General features: G+C 34.7%; 1 protein-coding gene across 1 annotated transcript; it reads left to right on the top strand.

The window, feature by feature from the left end:
• Positions 1–587: 587 nt before the first annotated feature.
• Positions 588–11168, top strand: LOC146531284 (uncharacterized). The gene is made up of 3 exons (XM_085198554.1): positions 588–1083; positions 3029–5387; positions 11021–11168. Exons 1-3 carry the CDS (start codon positions 588–590, stop codon positions 11166–11168), a joined length of 3003 nt encoding a protein of 1000 aa, XP_085054680.1.
• Positions 11169–18326: the final 7158 nt, after the last annotated feature.

Below are 18326 nucleotides of genomic sequence, written 5' to 3'. Positions count from 1 at the left end.
GAAGAGTTTGTTTGTTTGTTTGTTTGTTTGAACGCTAAGATCTCTGGATCTACTGGTCCGATTTACTTTGTTTTTGTTTTGTAGGAAAGCTGCATTCTTCAGAAGTGCTATAGGCTATATAACACTACTTTACACATATAAACTAATATATTTTAAAGTACTTTCTAATTTGACATGCAATTTATTCTGCCATGTTAATAACAACCGTCGTCGCTACGCAACCGCGTTCATTACCGCGTCATTTTGATATTCATCCTTATGAAAATAAATATAATAGTCACTCTTAACATTTTATGTAAATTGAAATTATAGTTTACTGTATAAGCTTTTTTTGCTTTTTTTTTTCGCGGGTAGGTGTCAAAAAAGTTAACACTTTAAAGTTTTACTGTCTTCGATTTTTTGTTAATTTAAATAATTTAAAAGTAATTTTATTCAATTATAAGTGAAAAAATAAGTGTAAACAGTGTGAACAATTATTGGAAAATACTTTTGTTGTGCATTTAATGTGTTTATTTGCGTAAAGTAGCACTTACCTGCTGGCTCACTAATTATACTAGTCTATAACAAGTTATCAATCAGAACACAATATGAGCAGAGTGGAGGATATCTTGGAGGTTCATAGAAATATTGCAGAGGCACTAGGAAAGAGAATGGCACATTTCGAAAAACAATTAAATAACACTGGTTCGAATGATACCGGTAAGGGAGGTCCTGACAAGCTGGCATCTGAATTTAAGGAATTTAAGACTTCAGTGTGGAACATTTTGGATCTCCTCAAGTCTTTAATCTCAAATTTATCTTCACAAATTGATGAAGTTGACAATTCAACCAGAAGAAATGCTCTTCTTTTTGGTGGGATTCAGGAGGCAGAGGGTGAAAATTTGGTCTCCACTATACTTGGAACCATTCAAGTCCTCATGGGAGTCTCTGATATAAACCCTTCTGCCATACAATCCTGTCAACGGCTGGGTATTAAATCAGCAAATCGTTGTCGTCCAATTCTGGTGCGCTTTAATGACTTTAAGGTGAGGAGTGATCTCTGGGGCAATAAGAAGAAGCTAAAGTCCTCTCAAGTTGTGCTGAGTGAGTTTCTCACAAAATCTCGCCAGTCCATATTTATTTCAGCGCGCAAATCTTTTGGAGTGAGGAATACATGGACATATAATGGTAACATTTTTATCAAACTTCCTAATAACGAGCGTAGGCGAATATCTACTACTGCTGAGCTTGGCGAGTGTTTAAAACTGCTTCCTCAAGCCGTTTCTCCTGTTTCTCCAGTTGTAAATGCCACTACCTCTGTGCGACCCAAAATAAGTCCTACAGCCATCAGTCAACCCGTGGGGAGGCCCTTCACTAGGCGTAATATTGTAAAGAAACCCTAGCCTATTTAAGTAGTTTGTATCTTTAATTTTAATTTTTCACTTATATACATCCCACATTCAATGTGACCATATTATTTGTCTTTTGCATCTTATTTGCTTAGCTATGTTGCCGGTTATTGTTATTAAAATATTTTATGTCATTGCAATATGTACTCTTTACTATACTTTATTTCACATAATAATATACACATAATAATATGTAGTATGTGTTTTTTCTTGTCCTGTTGATGCCGGTTACTGTTATTAAAATATTTTATGCAATTGCAATATATACTCTTTACTATACTTTATTTCACATAATAATATGTAGTATGTGTTTTTTCTTGTTCTTTTGATGCCGGTTATTGTTATTAAAATATTTTATGTAATTGCAATATGTACTCTTTACTATAGTTTTTTCACATAATAATATGTAATGTGTTCTTTCTTGTTCTGTTGAAGCCGGTTGTTGTTATTAAAATTTCTTATGTAATTGCAATATGTACTCTTTACTATACTTTATTTCACATAATAATATGTAGAATGTGTTTTTCTTGTTCTGTTGATGCTGGTTATTGTTATTAAAGTATCTTATGTAATTGCAATATGTAATCTTTACTATTCTTTATTTTATAATAGTATAATATTTCAATAATAGGTAGTATGAGTTTTTTCTTGTTCTGTTTACTTTTAGTGTTTACAACTTTCTTGCTTAATGTTACCTGTCAGTGTCAACTGTCATTAGTAAGTTAATATATTTGTGACACGGACAGCAGTATTTTGGTAACTTAGTTTTTATTGTTTGTAGTTAAGGTCGTGGGATGTATGTGAATACATTTTAATCATTACAGCATTAGTTTAAGTCTGATATGATCATTTTGTTTTATATACATTTTTTCTTTTTATTTTCTCGAGCCATCAGGTCATGTGTGTGTTTATTTCATATTCACTTTACAATTAATTTATTTTTGTTTTATCTAATATATATATTTTTTAGTAATAACATACTATTTTATTTATATATATTTATTGTAATTTATTTAAATTTATATTTTTTATTTTAATATATTTGTATATATATATATATATTTTAATTTAATTTTTTTAATATTATATTATGGATTCAAGTATCGATTCTTATCATTCCGCGCTCAGCTATGACGAGTTATCCAGTAGCTCCTTTTGTAGTTTGGATGACCCCAGTTTGTCGCTTGACATAGTTCTGTCGAATGAATTTGCGCCGCTTCATAAAAACTTTAATTTTTGTCACATTAATGCGCAGAGCATCCCTGCTCACTTTTCCGAATTTTATACCACTTTCAACCAACCTAACATCCATGCCGTTTTGATCTCCGAATCTTGGCTAAAACCTTCACTACAATCTACTTGCTTTTCTGTCCCGGACTACGTACTAATAAGAAACGATCGTCTAGAAAGGGTCGGCGGTGGGGTTGCCATATACTTAAAAAGTCACATTTCGTATAAAATCATCTGTCAATCGACTCCTTCACCTGAATCGTGCTTAGAATATATATTTATCGAAATAAACCTAGGAGTAAAGTTTGCCCTTGGGGTTGTGTACTGCCCACCTAATAGTAATTATTTTAATAACTTAGAGATTCTTTTCGAAGATCTTTTAGCTAACTACTCCCATCTTATAATCTCAGGTGATTTTAACACGTGTCTCTTGCGAAATGATACTCGAGCGAGAAAACTTAACTGTATGTTAGAGTCACTTAATTTAAATTTATTACCACTTAACCCTACTCACCACACCAACAATGTTGATACACTGCTTGACCTAATAATCACATCAAATTCTGATCTTGTCTCCAAATTTGGTCAATTTTCTGCTCCAGGTTTTTCTCTCCATGACCTTGTTTTTGCGTCGTTAAAAGTAAAATCACCCAAGCCAAAACCACAAACTCTTTCAATTAGAAGTTTCAACAACCTCAATCATGAGAAGCTTAAGAGCGATGCTTCCTGCATTGACTGGTCGGCGATCGAAGTGTTGTGTTCGATCGATGAGAAAGTTGATCTGTTGACCTCAAACATAACTGGATTGTTTGACAAACATGCACCAATTCAACTCATCCGAATCAAAAACCAACCAGCTTTATGGTTTAACGATGATTTTCGTAAAGCCAGGGCTAAGCGAGATAGGGCTTTTTCAAAATTTAAAAACAATCGATGTGATCTCAATTGGTCCATTTATAAGGCTGCAAGGAATCAGTGTAACCAGTTGGGTAGAAAATTAAAACGCCAATACATCTTTAATAAAATACGCAATTCTTCTCCCGAAGCGACTTTAAAATTTTTAAAGTCCCTCGGTATTGGCAAACTTTCATCTTCCTCAATTAATCCTGATCTTAATTTGAATGTCCTGAATATGCATTTTTCATCATCTTCTGCCCTTGATATTAGTGTTAAATCCTGTACTCTTTCTGAAATTCACAGTTTGCCGAAAATTAACCTCCCTACCTTTACCTTTTCTTCTATCAGTGATAATGATACCAAGAAAACCATTCTAGCTATCTCCTCTAAAGCAGTAGGATCTGACGATATTAGTCGTGGTATGATCACCCTTATTTTACACATCCTTGTTCCTGTAATAACCCACATTATTAATTTTTCTTTTTCCTCTAGTCAGTTTCCCGTGATGTGGCGCAAGGCATTTGTTCTCCCACTACCTAAAATATCTAATCCTACGCTACCGTCACATTTTCGTCCCATTTCTATCCTACCTTTCCTCTCTAAAATTCTAGAATCCACCGCTTACCAACAAATCTCTAGGCATTTTTCTAAATACAATCTATTAAACCCTCTACAGTCCGGATTTAGAACTGGTCACAGCACCACTACTGCTTTACTGAGAGTCACTGAAGACGTTAGATCAGCAATGGAAAATAAGCACTTAACTGTGCTTATTTTAATAGATTTCAGTAATGCATTCAATGCCGTAGACCATGATCTTCTTATTGCACTCTTATCCGGCGCTAACGTCTCCAGCACAGCTTTACAATGGTTTTCGTCTTATCTTCAGGGGCGTCGGCAGTCGGTTCGTGTAGGCCAGACCTCTTCTGACTGGCATGATGTGACAGCTGGTGTCCCTCAAGGCGGTATTCTATCTCCTCTTCTTTTTTCATTATTCATTAACTCCATCACTTCCGTTATAACCTCTCGATACCATCTTTATGCTGATGACTTGCAGCTTTATGAACACGCTAGTGTAGATAATATTGTTGGTGTTGTTAATTCTCTTAACAATAATCTTCGTAACATTTCGATTTGGTCGTTCAAATACGGAATAAATGTTAATCCTGACAAATGTCAGGCTATAATTATCGGCAGCTCGCGACAGCTAGCCAAGCTCGATTACAGCAAACTGCCCAACTTAACTTATAATGGCACGGTCATCAATTTCACCACCACTGTAAAAGACTTAGGTATTATAATTGATAATAAATTAACTTGGAGCAATCATGTGGCAGATATGTCCCGCAAAATTTACGCTTCCTTGCACTCAATGGTGCGCCTCAAAAATTTCTTACCTGTGCAGACCAAACTACAGTTGGTCAATACCTTGCTGCTTCCTATTATTGATTACGGTGATGCTTGCTCCTTGGATATGAATAAAGAACTGGTAAACAAGCTCGAGCGGATACTCAACACTTGTATACGCTTTATTTATAACCTCCGCAAGTATGACCGTATATCATCTTATAGGAGGCAGCTTGGCTGGCTTTCTGTGGCTGATCGCAGGAAGTCTAGAGTCCTTTGTTTACTTTACTCCATCCTCTTCAATCCTCAGTCTCCCACTTATCTATCTTCTGACTTTTCCTTCCTTTCCTCTTTCCACGATACATCCTTACGTTCCCAATCCAATTTTATGCTGTCCACACCCCGGCATACGTCAGGGTTCATGTCTGACTCCTTTGCGGTCGCCGGTGTCAGGCTATGGAATGAGCTACCCGAGCCCATAAGAAAAGCTCCCTCTCGTGAGGTATTCAAGCGCCGGGTAAAAGAGTATTTTTTTAAAAATAACATAAATATATAATATTCATCTATTTAATTAATTGTATATATTGGAGTATATATGGTATGCTATATTATTATATGGTTTATATTTTTATGTATTTTTTTTTTTTTTATTTCTTTTATTTATAATATCCGTAATATTTTATTATAATTATATATTATATGTATAACTATTTATTATATGTATATTTATATATTTATTGGATGTGTATGTATGTATATGTATGTATATTTTACTTCTGCACACCTGCATACTTATTATCCCACATGACAAGGTCGGCTGGGAGAGAATGCTTTTAGCGTTAAGCCCGCCTTTTGTACATTGTTTTTTTGTAATTTTGTGCAATAAAGTATATATAAATAAATAAATAAATATAACATACTAATAAATAATTAAGGAGATGTCACTGATTCGAAATGATCTAGCCTACGGGCGGCATATATGAGTATGACCGAAAATATTCTTATAGTTCAAGCAGGCGTAGCCGCGTCCGGGTCCACTAGTATTAGTATAGAAGTATAGACTAGTATAGATTTAAAGTGCAGTATTTTTTATTTTAAATATTTTTATTTGTATCACCCACAGCTTATAAGGTAAACAATAGTAGTTGACCTTACGATTCTGCTTCTACTTTTGCATGTGTAATGCAGAATATAAATGTTCCAGATTTGTTGAGGTCATCATGGCGCAGTGGTACAAGTGTGTGATTGTAAGCACACACTTGTACCTACTAAGTTACTACTCGACGGTAGTGGGTTAGATTCCCACTCGGAGAAATGAATTAATATTTATGAATATTTTCATTTCCCCGGAGCGTTGAGTTCCGCCACTCTACGTGCAATGCCTCCCAAATTCGGCGGAAAGTTGGGAACGGAAGTTTCTTAATAAGAACGAAGCGTCTTAACACTGGTTTCCCAGGTTCCCTATAATTACGCTGATATGTGCAATACACAGAGGGAAAGAATTACGTACTGATATCTACTTTTATTTTATACAAGAGAATAAATTATACATTTTTATAAATTGTTATAAAAAATATAAAGAAACACTCTTCCGAGGGCGGAACAGTCTTCCGAGGGTCCAAGCCATCGATGGATAGGGTTCTAAAGAAAAGAACCGTACATACTTATTATTATGTGCTTAAACATATCCTAGGTATATTTTCCGTTATATCCATTTAACTCGAGCCATACCACATACTACGACCAAATCGCTAATTTAACACAAACATACGTTTCGGAGAAATTTCTATTTACATACTTATTAGGTTTAATAATATAGTTAGAGGAGATTAGATAAGATGTATAAAATTACGAAATCACATTATAGCAATAAAATATTTTTCATACACATTTCAAATAAACACTTTTCTGTGAAAGTCTTCTCGATTATGCATTCTGTTTACATTTTTGGCGACGCTGGGTTTTGCCACCTCTAAAGCTGGACGGAAAATGGAAAATCCAGTTATATATAACTGGATTCTTCGTACGCAGCCCACATGATGCGAAAGATATTTGAAAAATTTAAAATATAAAATGTTACAATGAAAGAATTGGCAAGTTGATTGTAGAGTTTCTACATATAGTCGTATATTTGTTGATAGTATTTGAAACAATGTACATTAAATTATATTTTAGTTCAAAATATCAATTACATATCGAAAAGCCAGTCGTGGCAGAAGGGCACAAGAGTATGTTAACGCGACAGATTGTGGTTTCAATTGGGATATTTTTATTTCTTCGCTGTGGTGCCGAGGCAAAGAACGGTGTTGAGTTCCGAAACTCAGCTTCCAGACTTCAGCGGAAAGTGCGGAGCAGAGTGTCTTAACACTAGGCTACCTCTGCCTACCCTGTCACACGCAGGATACGAGCGGATAGAGAAATCATAGATATCATCAGCTTAGAGTATAAAACAAACAAGAACCTACCTCCTCAGTATTTGGTCAGTTCCATCACCAATGCCACCAAGCATCTTCTGTTTATCAAACGCAAACAAAGCCCACGTCCATTGCATTTCTCCTTACGATAGTTTACACGACATTTCGAAGAAAACACGCCTATATGGGTAAACATAAGGCCATATGATAATCAATTCTAAGAATGGAGAATAGCTAGTAGAAGCCCTTCGCGACATTTTCAATAATATTACCTTGAAATGATAAGAATAGTATGATTAGACAACTAGTCTCTGTAGGTACTGTCGTGTAGACATTTTTTTCCCGCTTCACGCTGTATCACGCAAGGAAGCTAGTGTTAAGGCGCGAAGTTCCCCATTTTCCACAGGTTTCTGGAGGCATTGATTGTTGAGCGACGGAACTCAGCGTCACGTTTTGCCTCGACCCCAGAGCGAAGAAATGAAAATGTAAATGTAAAGAAATATTTTATTCCCTTCACTGGGGATCGAACCCCGAACCAGTTGGGCTTACAGTCACACATTTGTGCCCCTGCGCCACGACTGCCCTCAACGATATTACCAACTCGCACTTGGCCGGTTTTAAAGATAAAGTAGTCTTGAGTGTCTTGTAAAAAATTAAGATTTATTTTTAAATTATATAAACTTAACTAGCGGCCCGTTCGCGGTTTCACCCGCGTGAACTATGTTATTATTAATTTCTGTCTCCATGACTACGTCCTAGTGAAATCTATGCAAAATTTGAGGCTCCTAGCACTTGTAGTAACGAAGATTCATACAAACTTTGAACCCCAAAAACAACCCCTTAGAAGTCGAAAATTGAAAATTCCCGTCTTAGCGAGCACCTATGTCCTATAAATAACTCCTACGCAAAATTTGAGATTCCTAGCACATGTAGTTTCTCAGATTTCGTGATGAGTGAGTGACCTTTCGATTTTATATATGTACTAGCGGCCCGCTCGCGGTTTCACCCGCGTGACTTATGTTATTATTAATTTCTGTCTCCATGGCTACGTCCTAGTGACGTCTATGCAAAATTTGAGACTCCTAGCATTTGTAGTAACGAAGTTTCATACAAACTTTCAACCCCAAAAACAACCCCTTAGAAATCGAATATTGCAAATTCCCGTCTTAGCGAGCACCTACGTCCTATAAGTAACTCCTATGCAAAATTTGAGATTCCTAGCTCTGGTAGTTTTTGAGATTTCGTGATGAGTGAGTGACCTTTCGATTTTATATATATATATATAGATAATGATTTACAACACTAAATAATTTAATACGATTTAACTTTAAGTTGATAGTAAAAACTATAATTAAAAAAATATATATTTTTAATATACTCTTCGCAAAAAATTCTACGAATCTGATTTTAAGAGTCGATTACTTAGGTCTATTACGTATTTTACGGTAAGAAGTTCGTAGTAGTACATACTAATGTATTTTATGTTTGATATTTCGAAGAAATTGTTCCACGTGGTCAAATAATATCGATCCCGATGATAGCGTCTTTCTGTGAAGCTATGGGGAACGAACGCTACCAAGGTCGTTTAGGATTATGTTTATTGGTTTCGGAGATTTTGTATGTTTTACATATAAAAAAAAATAAAAAGTATATTTAAGTAATCCATAGATTTTTAAAACGTAAATTATATTATGTTGATAATATTATTAAAACATTGTGTAGGTATAGTCTCTACATCTTTCAAAATAAGGGAGGGCTTCCGCCATTCAACAGAATTCGGCGGAGAGTGGTGAATGGAGTGTCTTAACACTATGTTCCCTCCTAGCCTGCTGTATGCGGGATACAGCGTGAACCCTGAAAAAAAACAAACATAATTTTTGGTACTATAGTATTATTGCAATTCATGTTTTCTCTGTTTATCGTGTCCATCGATCGATAATAACTCGCGTACTTACTGTTTTGATATTTGTAAGACAAGATTATTTAAGTTTTATCAGATATCTTTATGATATTGGTGAAAACAGATTCTACGAAACGCCCATCAATTTTTTTTTTACCTGCTGATTTACAGCTGGGTTTTTTGATGCCTAATATTATCGAATTTGTTTATCGAACTTTTACACTTTAATTATTATAATATGTTGTGATTTTTATAATTATAAAATCGGAATATAGATGCTACAGATTGTGGGTTCGATTCTCGCTTGATAAAATGAAATAGGTATTAAATATTTTCATTACCTCGCTCTGGTAACGAGCAACAACGCCACTCATCTCGCAATGCTTCCAGAATTCGAAAAAAGTGGGAAAAACGTTTTACTACCAGGTTCCCTCTACCTACCCCGCTATGTGCGTGATATAGCGTGAAGCATAATACAGAGTATATAAGCAAAATACGAGTATATTATAGCAACTAATGATTTGCTGTATATAACGTCAATAGTTACTACACCAACGTCAATAACATCAATAAATGTTATTTAAGAGACAACAATGATTTATATACTATTGTACTAGTTCAACCTCATACGTAGGAACTGATATTAGAAATGGTTCTGAGAACCGATCAGATTCACACAGCACGGTCGGCAGAGGGAACCTAGTGTTAAGACAGTTCGTTGCCCACTTACCGCCCAATTCTGGAGGCATAGTGTGTTGAGTGGCGGAATTCCAAGCCGCGCTTTGCCTCGATACTAAAGCGTAGAAATGATAATATATATATTTAAATAAATATTTGATTTCCTCAAGTGGGTATCGAACCCACAACCTGTACCTTTTACAGTGATTGGCTTCAACTACAAATGATAACAGACAATAATCCATATTTTCCCCAATTCGATTATTTATTAAATTTAAATTAGAATCGCTTAGTGTCAATGTTGACATGTGTTTTTTATTATCTGTCCAATTTTTAGCTTGATTGATTAACTTGTAAGTATTGCAGATATTTAAATTTTATAGTATAGTACACCGGCCAGTCGTGGCGCTAAATGCCACAGGTTCGATCCCAACTCAAGGGAATTATTCCCTTCCCTTCCTGGTTGAGTAGTTTTGGCGGGAAAGCCTAACAAACAAACTTACATGTACGTTTACAATCTCGCTTAAATGTTATATATATTTTAATCAACTTAATATGATGATGGCAGCGATATAAATCAGAAAATAATACTTTAACTTTAGCAATTTGTTATACATACTGATGCAATTTAAACGTTTTGAAATAATCTCGAAGCGCGGCGTTGGGTTCCGCCACACATTCGAAGTCAGGACGCGTTATATGTATGACTTTGGAACCACTAGTAGTTGGTCTAACACCAACCAGATATATTATTACACAGTTAAAAAACAAAATCTTAGAAACGTAAAAAAACTAAACATGTTTTATTGAATTAAATGTTTCATTCAAAAGCACCGAAACTTGAAAGGAGATGTAATCTCTATAGCGAGTTCAAAAACATTTTTATGAATGAGACGTACGTGAGATAGTTATGAAAAAAAAAAAAAAAAAACTCATTCAAAACAAAAGAAGATTTTCTTTCTTGTTTTAAAACGATTAAATTACATATAAACAAATGATGAATGTACTGAGACTAGTCGTGGCGCAGGGGCATGTGATTGTAAACGAGGAAGGTCGTGGGTTCGATTTCCAAATGACGAGCGGAGTGTTTTAACACTAGATTCCCTCTGCCTACTACTGCCTTTTTAATGACTTAAACATACAATTAATTATATTCAATATTACAGCGCAAAATATTGTCAGGAGGACCGACAACCGATGGGGAAGAAAGGTCCTCGAATGGCGACCACGTCTCGGCAAAAGGAGTACGGGCCGCCCTCCAACCAGGTAGACCGACGACCTCAAGAAGACAGCGAGAACCCGCTGGATTCATAGGACGCAGGACTGGACGGAGTGACGAGCATTAGAGGAGGCCTATGTCCAGCAGTGGACCTTAAAAGGCGGATGGCTGATGTTTTTTCAATGTTATTATCATCAATAATAAACAACATAAATGCACAAATGTCATAATTTAAATAAACGTTTACTAGCTTATTATTTATATTTCGTTAAAGGTGTTGCAGTTACTTTTTTTCTATGGCGTTCCGAGCGTGTCAGTTCAGTTCGTTGGGTTGGGTTCGTTCAAGGTGTATTTTGCTAGCTGGTATCAAATATACACATAAAATGCCATAAATATTTCCATATATACCATCTACGCATTTAATTGAAAAATTCTTCTACAATCAGACTTTATAATGTAACATTTTATTTTATTAAAGCTTCCTTTTTAATAAGCATAGTGTGCCATGGTAATTAATTAAAATATTTGTATATTATCATGGAAAACTATATAATGATAACGAAATAACTATCTATATGTACAGACGTATTTTAAACATAGATAATGTAGTGTTTAGACACTCTGATTTTTACTTTCCGTCCAATTAATGAATTAATTAATATATTTGATTAAAAAATCTTGGAACTTCGCGACTTTTATATATTTTAAATGATTTTTTTTTTTGACATTTTGACATATGGCCAGTCCCCTGTTGTAAGCACTGAGCACGCAAAATAATTGTATTATAATATATATATTTTTTTAGTTTTACCTGTGTACAGCATATAGCACGGTAGGCAGAGGGAACCTAATGTTAAGTCACTTCCTTGTCCACTTTCCACCGATTTTAAGAGATACGGCGTGTTGAATGGCGAAACTGAGAGCCACGCTTTTACCAGAGCGAAAAAATGAGAATATTAATAAATGGGAATCGAACTCACAACCGTCGCGTTACAATCATATCCTTTTGCTCCTATACGACGAAAACCTTACTATATTATATCTAATCTAATCGAATTAAAACAGTTATATTAAAAAATACAATGTTAATTATAATGGCAGGCAAAAGAGAATTCCACATAACATTTAAAAGCAGGTTACACAACTTTGCTAATTAGTAATTACACATACATCGTAATAAATAATCGATATCTGTTAATATAATTAAAGCGGGTATGTTCGTAGAAATACCCGAGGAACTTAATACCTCTACCTATTTAGTTTTAATACCTCTATTTATTCGTATAAATGAAAACAGGATTAGCTTTTCCTGTGTTTGTTATTTGCTTTGAAATACTATAATAAGAATAGTAATAGATTACTTCTGCGAAATCGTTTTATTGTTTTGTTTTTTTTTTAATGTAATTTATTATTATTGTATTATAGTGTTATTTACTGTTTTTATTATAATAACAATAGATTTGTGTTGGAATGTATATCTGTTATATTAGTTCTGGCAATTCGTTGCTGCAGATATAGCGGGTTCAATTTAGGCACATAGTAATTATTTTTCTCGCCTATAGCAGGGTAGGTAGAGACTCTCCATTTTCTGGTCTTATTTTCAAAACATTGCATTTTCAGTTGGCGAAACTCAACGCCGCTGTTCGTCTAGCAGAGCGGTGAAACGGAAATAAAAATAATAATTTCTTAGAATAAAGATCGAACCCACAACTGTCACTCTTTAATTTTTGAAAATTAAAAAATTAAACCAGCTTCACGCTGTATCCTGCACGCAGCAGGATAGGCAGAAGGAATCCAATATAAAGGCACTCCGTTTCCCCCTTTCCACCGAATTTTTCAAAGCTTTGTGTGTTAAGTGGTGGAACTCAACACCGGACTCTTCCATGGTGCCACAGCGAAGAAATGATAATATTAGTGATCGATCATTCCCTCGAGTGGTGATGGGACCAACAACCATCGCACGCCGTCTAGATGCGTGGCACTCCACTACTGTGCGGTTTCGTAGGAATTTCCTTCCACGCGCCACCGAACTGTGGAACAGCCTACCCGCGACAGTGTTTCCAGGTCGGTACGATATGGGGACCTTCAAAAAGCGCGTCTATCTCCACCTCAAAGGCCGACAACGCACCTGTATCTCCTCGTGTGCTGCACGGGGTCGTGGGCGGCGGTGATCATCATCAGATGACCGAACGCTCGTTTGCCTTGTCCTTTTTCCATAAAAAAAAAAAAACCTTGTGCCTCTGCGCCGCGACCGCCCCGACCTTTGCTAATTGTCTAAAAACATATTTATTAACAAATTGACAGACAAAGGTTCATATTCAAAACAAGTTATGCTTACAAACGTATGCCCAGCAGACCCGCTGTCTGCTTGTTTGGGTATTTCTATAATATTACCTCATCCAATTTCCCGAACGTCGCGACCATTTTACAATTACGTAACTTACTTCATCTAAAGGAAAACCTGGTCTTCCCATGAGTAATATTACAAAACATGATGATGTCAATGAATTCCATATAAAGTAGGGATTGGAGTGACGTATAGGTAGACGTTTCATTCTACCTATACTGTAATACGTAGAAGAGAATGAAAATAATATATTTTCCATAATTGTATATTATTTTATTTAGCCACACTATACAATTTATATACCTATTATCCTTTTGTTGTGGCGTTGTGTTAGCCCCATTTGATAGTGGGGAGCCTCTGCCTACTCTGCTACATCTGGGATACTGTGTGAAGCTAAAAAATACCTCTGCCATTCATGAGAGACTGAAAAACAACGCACAACCAAATTTGTTCGACGTAAAGGCAGAATTTTACCAGGTTTCTCGTATGGTTTTCAGGAGTTTACATACGGAAGCAGAACAGAATAGAATAGAATGTCAGGATTTACTATACACGTAATCAAAACGCAAAGGACTGCCATTCTGTCCTTTAGCTGTTATATTATAGCAAAACTCAAACGACTATAGTTTCATTGTAAAACTAAATATAAATTTTAAAAATACCAATAATAAAAGAAGAATAAAACATGGTTAGGTTACTTTAAAATATAAACTTAGAGTTAACTTCTACTACTACTGTTTATTGAACAAGACATGGTTCTTTGTCTTACTGGACCACTTATAATAAGCTCAAATATTCACTTTGCATTGTGAGATACGGGAAATACGCAATTATATTATACATGTAAAAATTTTACTAAATATACAATTAGGTAGTTAGGTAATTGGCTAGGAAGCCAAGAATAGATTTATAAAAAAAAACTTCCTCATTCAAACATTTCATTGCAGGACAGTCTAAAAAATTCCTCAATTAAACAAATACCGTAGCGTTCGGCGCTCCGTTCTCCCTGACTATCCCGCTAGGGATAAAGCGTGAAGCTATCTCTTATCTCTCCAATTAAACAAGTGATTAAATCACAATTTCTAAAGAACTTGATGATTAAATATAATTGGAGTGAAGCAGGTAAAACATATAAACCATTACGGAAACCTATATTTGTTCTTAATAAAATAACGTAATTGACACAAAATTACACAATGTAAAACGAGACCGATGAGGAAGTGCTTAGGTAACACCTCGGAATTAGATTCTCTATTAATTTATGAGGAAAAAATTACTGTATAATTCAATCGTTAAGCAATTACCAGTTTAAAAGATGATTATTGGGCTTTTGTCCATTCGTATTGTGGTTTATCCTATAGCTGACTCATTTATAACTGGGCGGGATCTCTATTCGAATATTATTCTATTAGGAAATGAATGAGGAAAAACATAGACGAAGGAGATTGCTCAAATTAAGCTTTTTTAAACCATTTAAATCTGCGAAAACGGAGTAAATAGTAATGATTCTAAATAAGAGGTTTTAAATATTTTTTCAGGGCATTTTTTAATGGAATAAATTGTAATTATATAAGGTTTTTAGTTTTTTTTTCATGCCATCCTTAAGAGATCTTTTTTTCACAATGATAACTAAAATCGGGACCCTGTGTTCTTTTTTGTATATGGCAGGTAACAGAGCCAACCTAGTGTTAAGTCTCATTTCCTCGAGCACCACCCAATTTTTAAGGCATTGTGTGTGGAGTGGCGGACCTCAACGTCGTATTTCTTGTCTTGTCACCAGAACGAGAAAATAAGAATAACTCTTTGGCCTGAGTAGAAATCGAATCCACCTTGACGACCTCAATTCATACAGAAACATTTGATAGCGGTTGACTGATTTTGCAAGAATGAATTAAATAGTAGAATAGTAGTTTAATAATAGAATGAAGTAAATAAATAAATAATCAATGAAATTTCCTGTAATATATATAATTCGACAAATGTTATAACTTTATTAATTTTAGGTAAAAACAATTTTTCGTATTACTTATTCATTTTTAAAAATATATATATTAAATTTGTTTTTTATTGTTCTTGAACTTCCATACATCGACTTATCGGTAGTATTATCATTATCTTCTTAGAAATAAGGATTATTATAAGAGTAATTGACATAGCTTTACATAATTATGTAAAAGATACGTGACATTGGCGAAGTGGTTTTGTGCTCAGCCGGCACGCTCGAAATGCCATAATTAAAGAACTGAACTGTAAAATGTTTAAACGATAAAAAATATTTTACTTTACTGAATTAAAAATAGTGCCATCCAGTCTTTCTTTTTTTGTATATGTGTGGAATAGATATTTTATATTTAGACTAGTGTTAAAACACCCCTATCCCCGCTTTCTGCTGAATTCTGTAGGCATTGCGTGTTAAGATGGAGATGGGTGCTATTAATAATAAAATGATGAATTTTAAAGGTTAAATGTTCATACAAAAAATAACAGAATATCTTGACACTATATTCCCTTGTTTTCTTTTCCTACCTTGCTTTACGCGGTACCGTGTGAACCTAAAAACATAACCATTAAATAAAAAAAATAATCATATAAAATATTTAACTGTCAAATTACAGTTAACTTATTTAGTTCATTGCTAGCCTCAAAAATTACAATACAAGGTTTAAATTACACCTTCATTTTATATTTATATCGTAAGAATATGTAAATGTAGATACTTTGTTACAGGGCCGCGTGCATTTTCTTTAGAAATGGCGATTGTCGGTTCACATTTCCTTATAGTCAATGACACAATCTGACTTCCTCTTTTATCATCGCAGTAACTTATTTGTATGGGATATGTAGATATTATTCGAATACTAATACAATTTCGTAAATAAAAAAATCAGCTTCACGCTTAATCCCGCACACAGAAGGAAACTAGTGTTAAGATACTCCATTTCCCACTTTCTGTCTCAATTTTAAGCCATTTTTTTAAGTTTCACGATATAGCAGGGTAGGCACAGGAAATTATCTTTTTACCAAAGGGGGAATTACCCCCGAATGATAATCTAACAAACAACCGTTGCTCTTACAGTTAAATGCTATGCCGTTGCGGAACAAAGACCTCTTAAGCCAAATCTTCCAAAAAAAAAAATCATAATGAGATCTATTTAATAATTTAATTACAAGACATTAAATCCCCCCTTTTCAAAGAGCACGTCCAACTAGAAAGTTATTCGGAAATTCGAACGGTCCACCAAGATGCCATTTCACAGTAATCCGTTTATAGAAAGCCGATACATTCGCAGAATATCGCACAATACTGCGACTTGCTGGAATGACTGCGTTCTCAGTAGCGGTCGAGTACACAACCGCGTGGCAGCTAGGTCATGTAACTGACATATTTAAGCTTTATAATTATTATAATTTAACTTTTTTTGGTATAAGCAGCTGGTTGTGGGTTCGATCCCCACTCCAGAAGATTATTATTTCCATTTTTCGATTTATATTTCCATTTTTTAGCTCTTATGTCGAGGCAAAGCGCAGCGTTGAGTTCCGCCATTCAATATGCAATGCCTCTAGAATTCGGCGAAACCCACTTTCCGCCCAATTCTTAACTTAACAGCGTAAAATTGTTTTAATTTTTAATATTTTTTTTTTGGTAGATTCATGCCATGTCCCGCACATAGCAGGGTAGGCATATGGAACCTGGGAACCTATTGTTAATACAATCTGTTTCCATTAACGCACCTCTGTTTCTGCCGAATTCTGGTTGTTGTTGTGAAATTGCGAGTTTAGTGGTGGAATTTAATGCCAGGCTTTACTTCGTTGCTAGAGCAAGGAAATGTGAATATTGATCATTCCATTTCGCTGAGTGGAAATCGAACCTACAAGCTGTTGCGTTTACCTATGTATGTAGCTCCTTAGTTATATTATACATTATCCCTATAATATAGTTTCACCCGGTTTTCCTTATACCAAATTCGGAATTCTCAATTGAATATCGTAAAACAGTTACTAGGAAAAGTACGCAATGTGCGTACGTAAATTGAAATAAATATTAGTAGATAATTTCCAAACCCCATTTCGAAATTTACAACAAAAGGTAATATATTTATCCTTTACAATAAAAATATACATATATAAATATAGTATATACTAAGTGATAATATAAATTATATAAAAAAAGTATTACCTGCCCGCAAATTCGTTCTTTTGGGTTAAAAAATAGAAAAAAACTATCGTTTTCAAATTTGAGCGTTCTGCACTGCGTTAATCCCGCTGTTGATATACCAAAAATCATCAATCTGTCAATCATTTTAGGTGGTAATTTGTATGTTACTACTGATACTAGGTCAATCGTGTGCGACAGATTGTGGATTCGATTCCCACTCAAGAAAATGAAATATTTAATATTTCCATTTTTTTAGCTCTGGTCTCAAAAAGAGCTTCGAAGCAAAAGCGCCTCGTTGAGTTCCTCCACTCAATTCGCAATGTTTCCAAAAAAGGGAGCACTAAGTAGTTAGTGTAGTGTAGTTAGTACACTAACACTACACACACTACTACACTTTGCCCTGCGGAATACAGCGCGAAGCTCATTACTATTTTTATATATTAAAATAACAATTTCAAAAGATTTTCTTCGCAAAAAAATTAAGTAAGATTGTCGATTACTAGATTCCATTTAAGTTGAAATGTACTCTTAAATAAATAAACGTTCTTTTCTAATGTTTATATTTACTAAAAATTGAATTGGAGCAGTTACTTAAATAAACTTATATACTTTATTATTCTATTATAATTATTCTGTTTTCATTGTAAACGCGACTGCTCGTGGTGTGGGTGTCGGAGGAATGAATTATTAATTATTAATATTTTCATTTCTTCGCTCTGGCAACAAGGCAAAAACCTCGCGTTGACTCCG

The sequence above is a fragment of the Heliconius melpomene genome, chromosome 15 (assembly GCF_056956725.1).
Source record: "Heliconius melpomene rosina isolate 202511_hmr_F chromosome 15, ASM5695672v1, whole genome shotgun sequence".
NCBI lineage: Eukaryota > Metazoa > Arthropoda > Insecta > Lepidoptera > Nymphalidae > Heliconius > Heliconius melpomene.
This window is presented reverse-complemented; position numbering and strand designations above follow the sequence as displayed.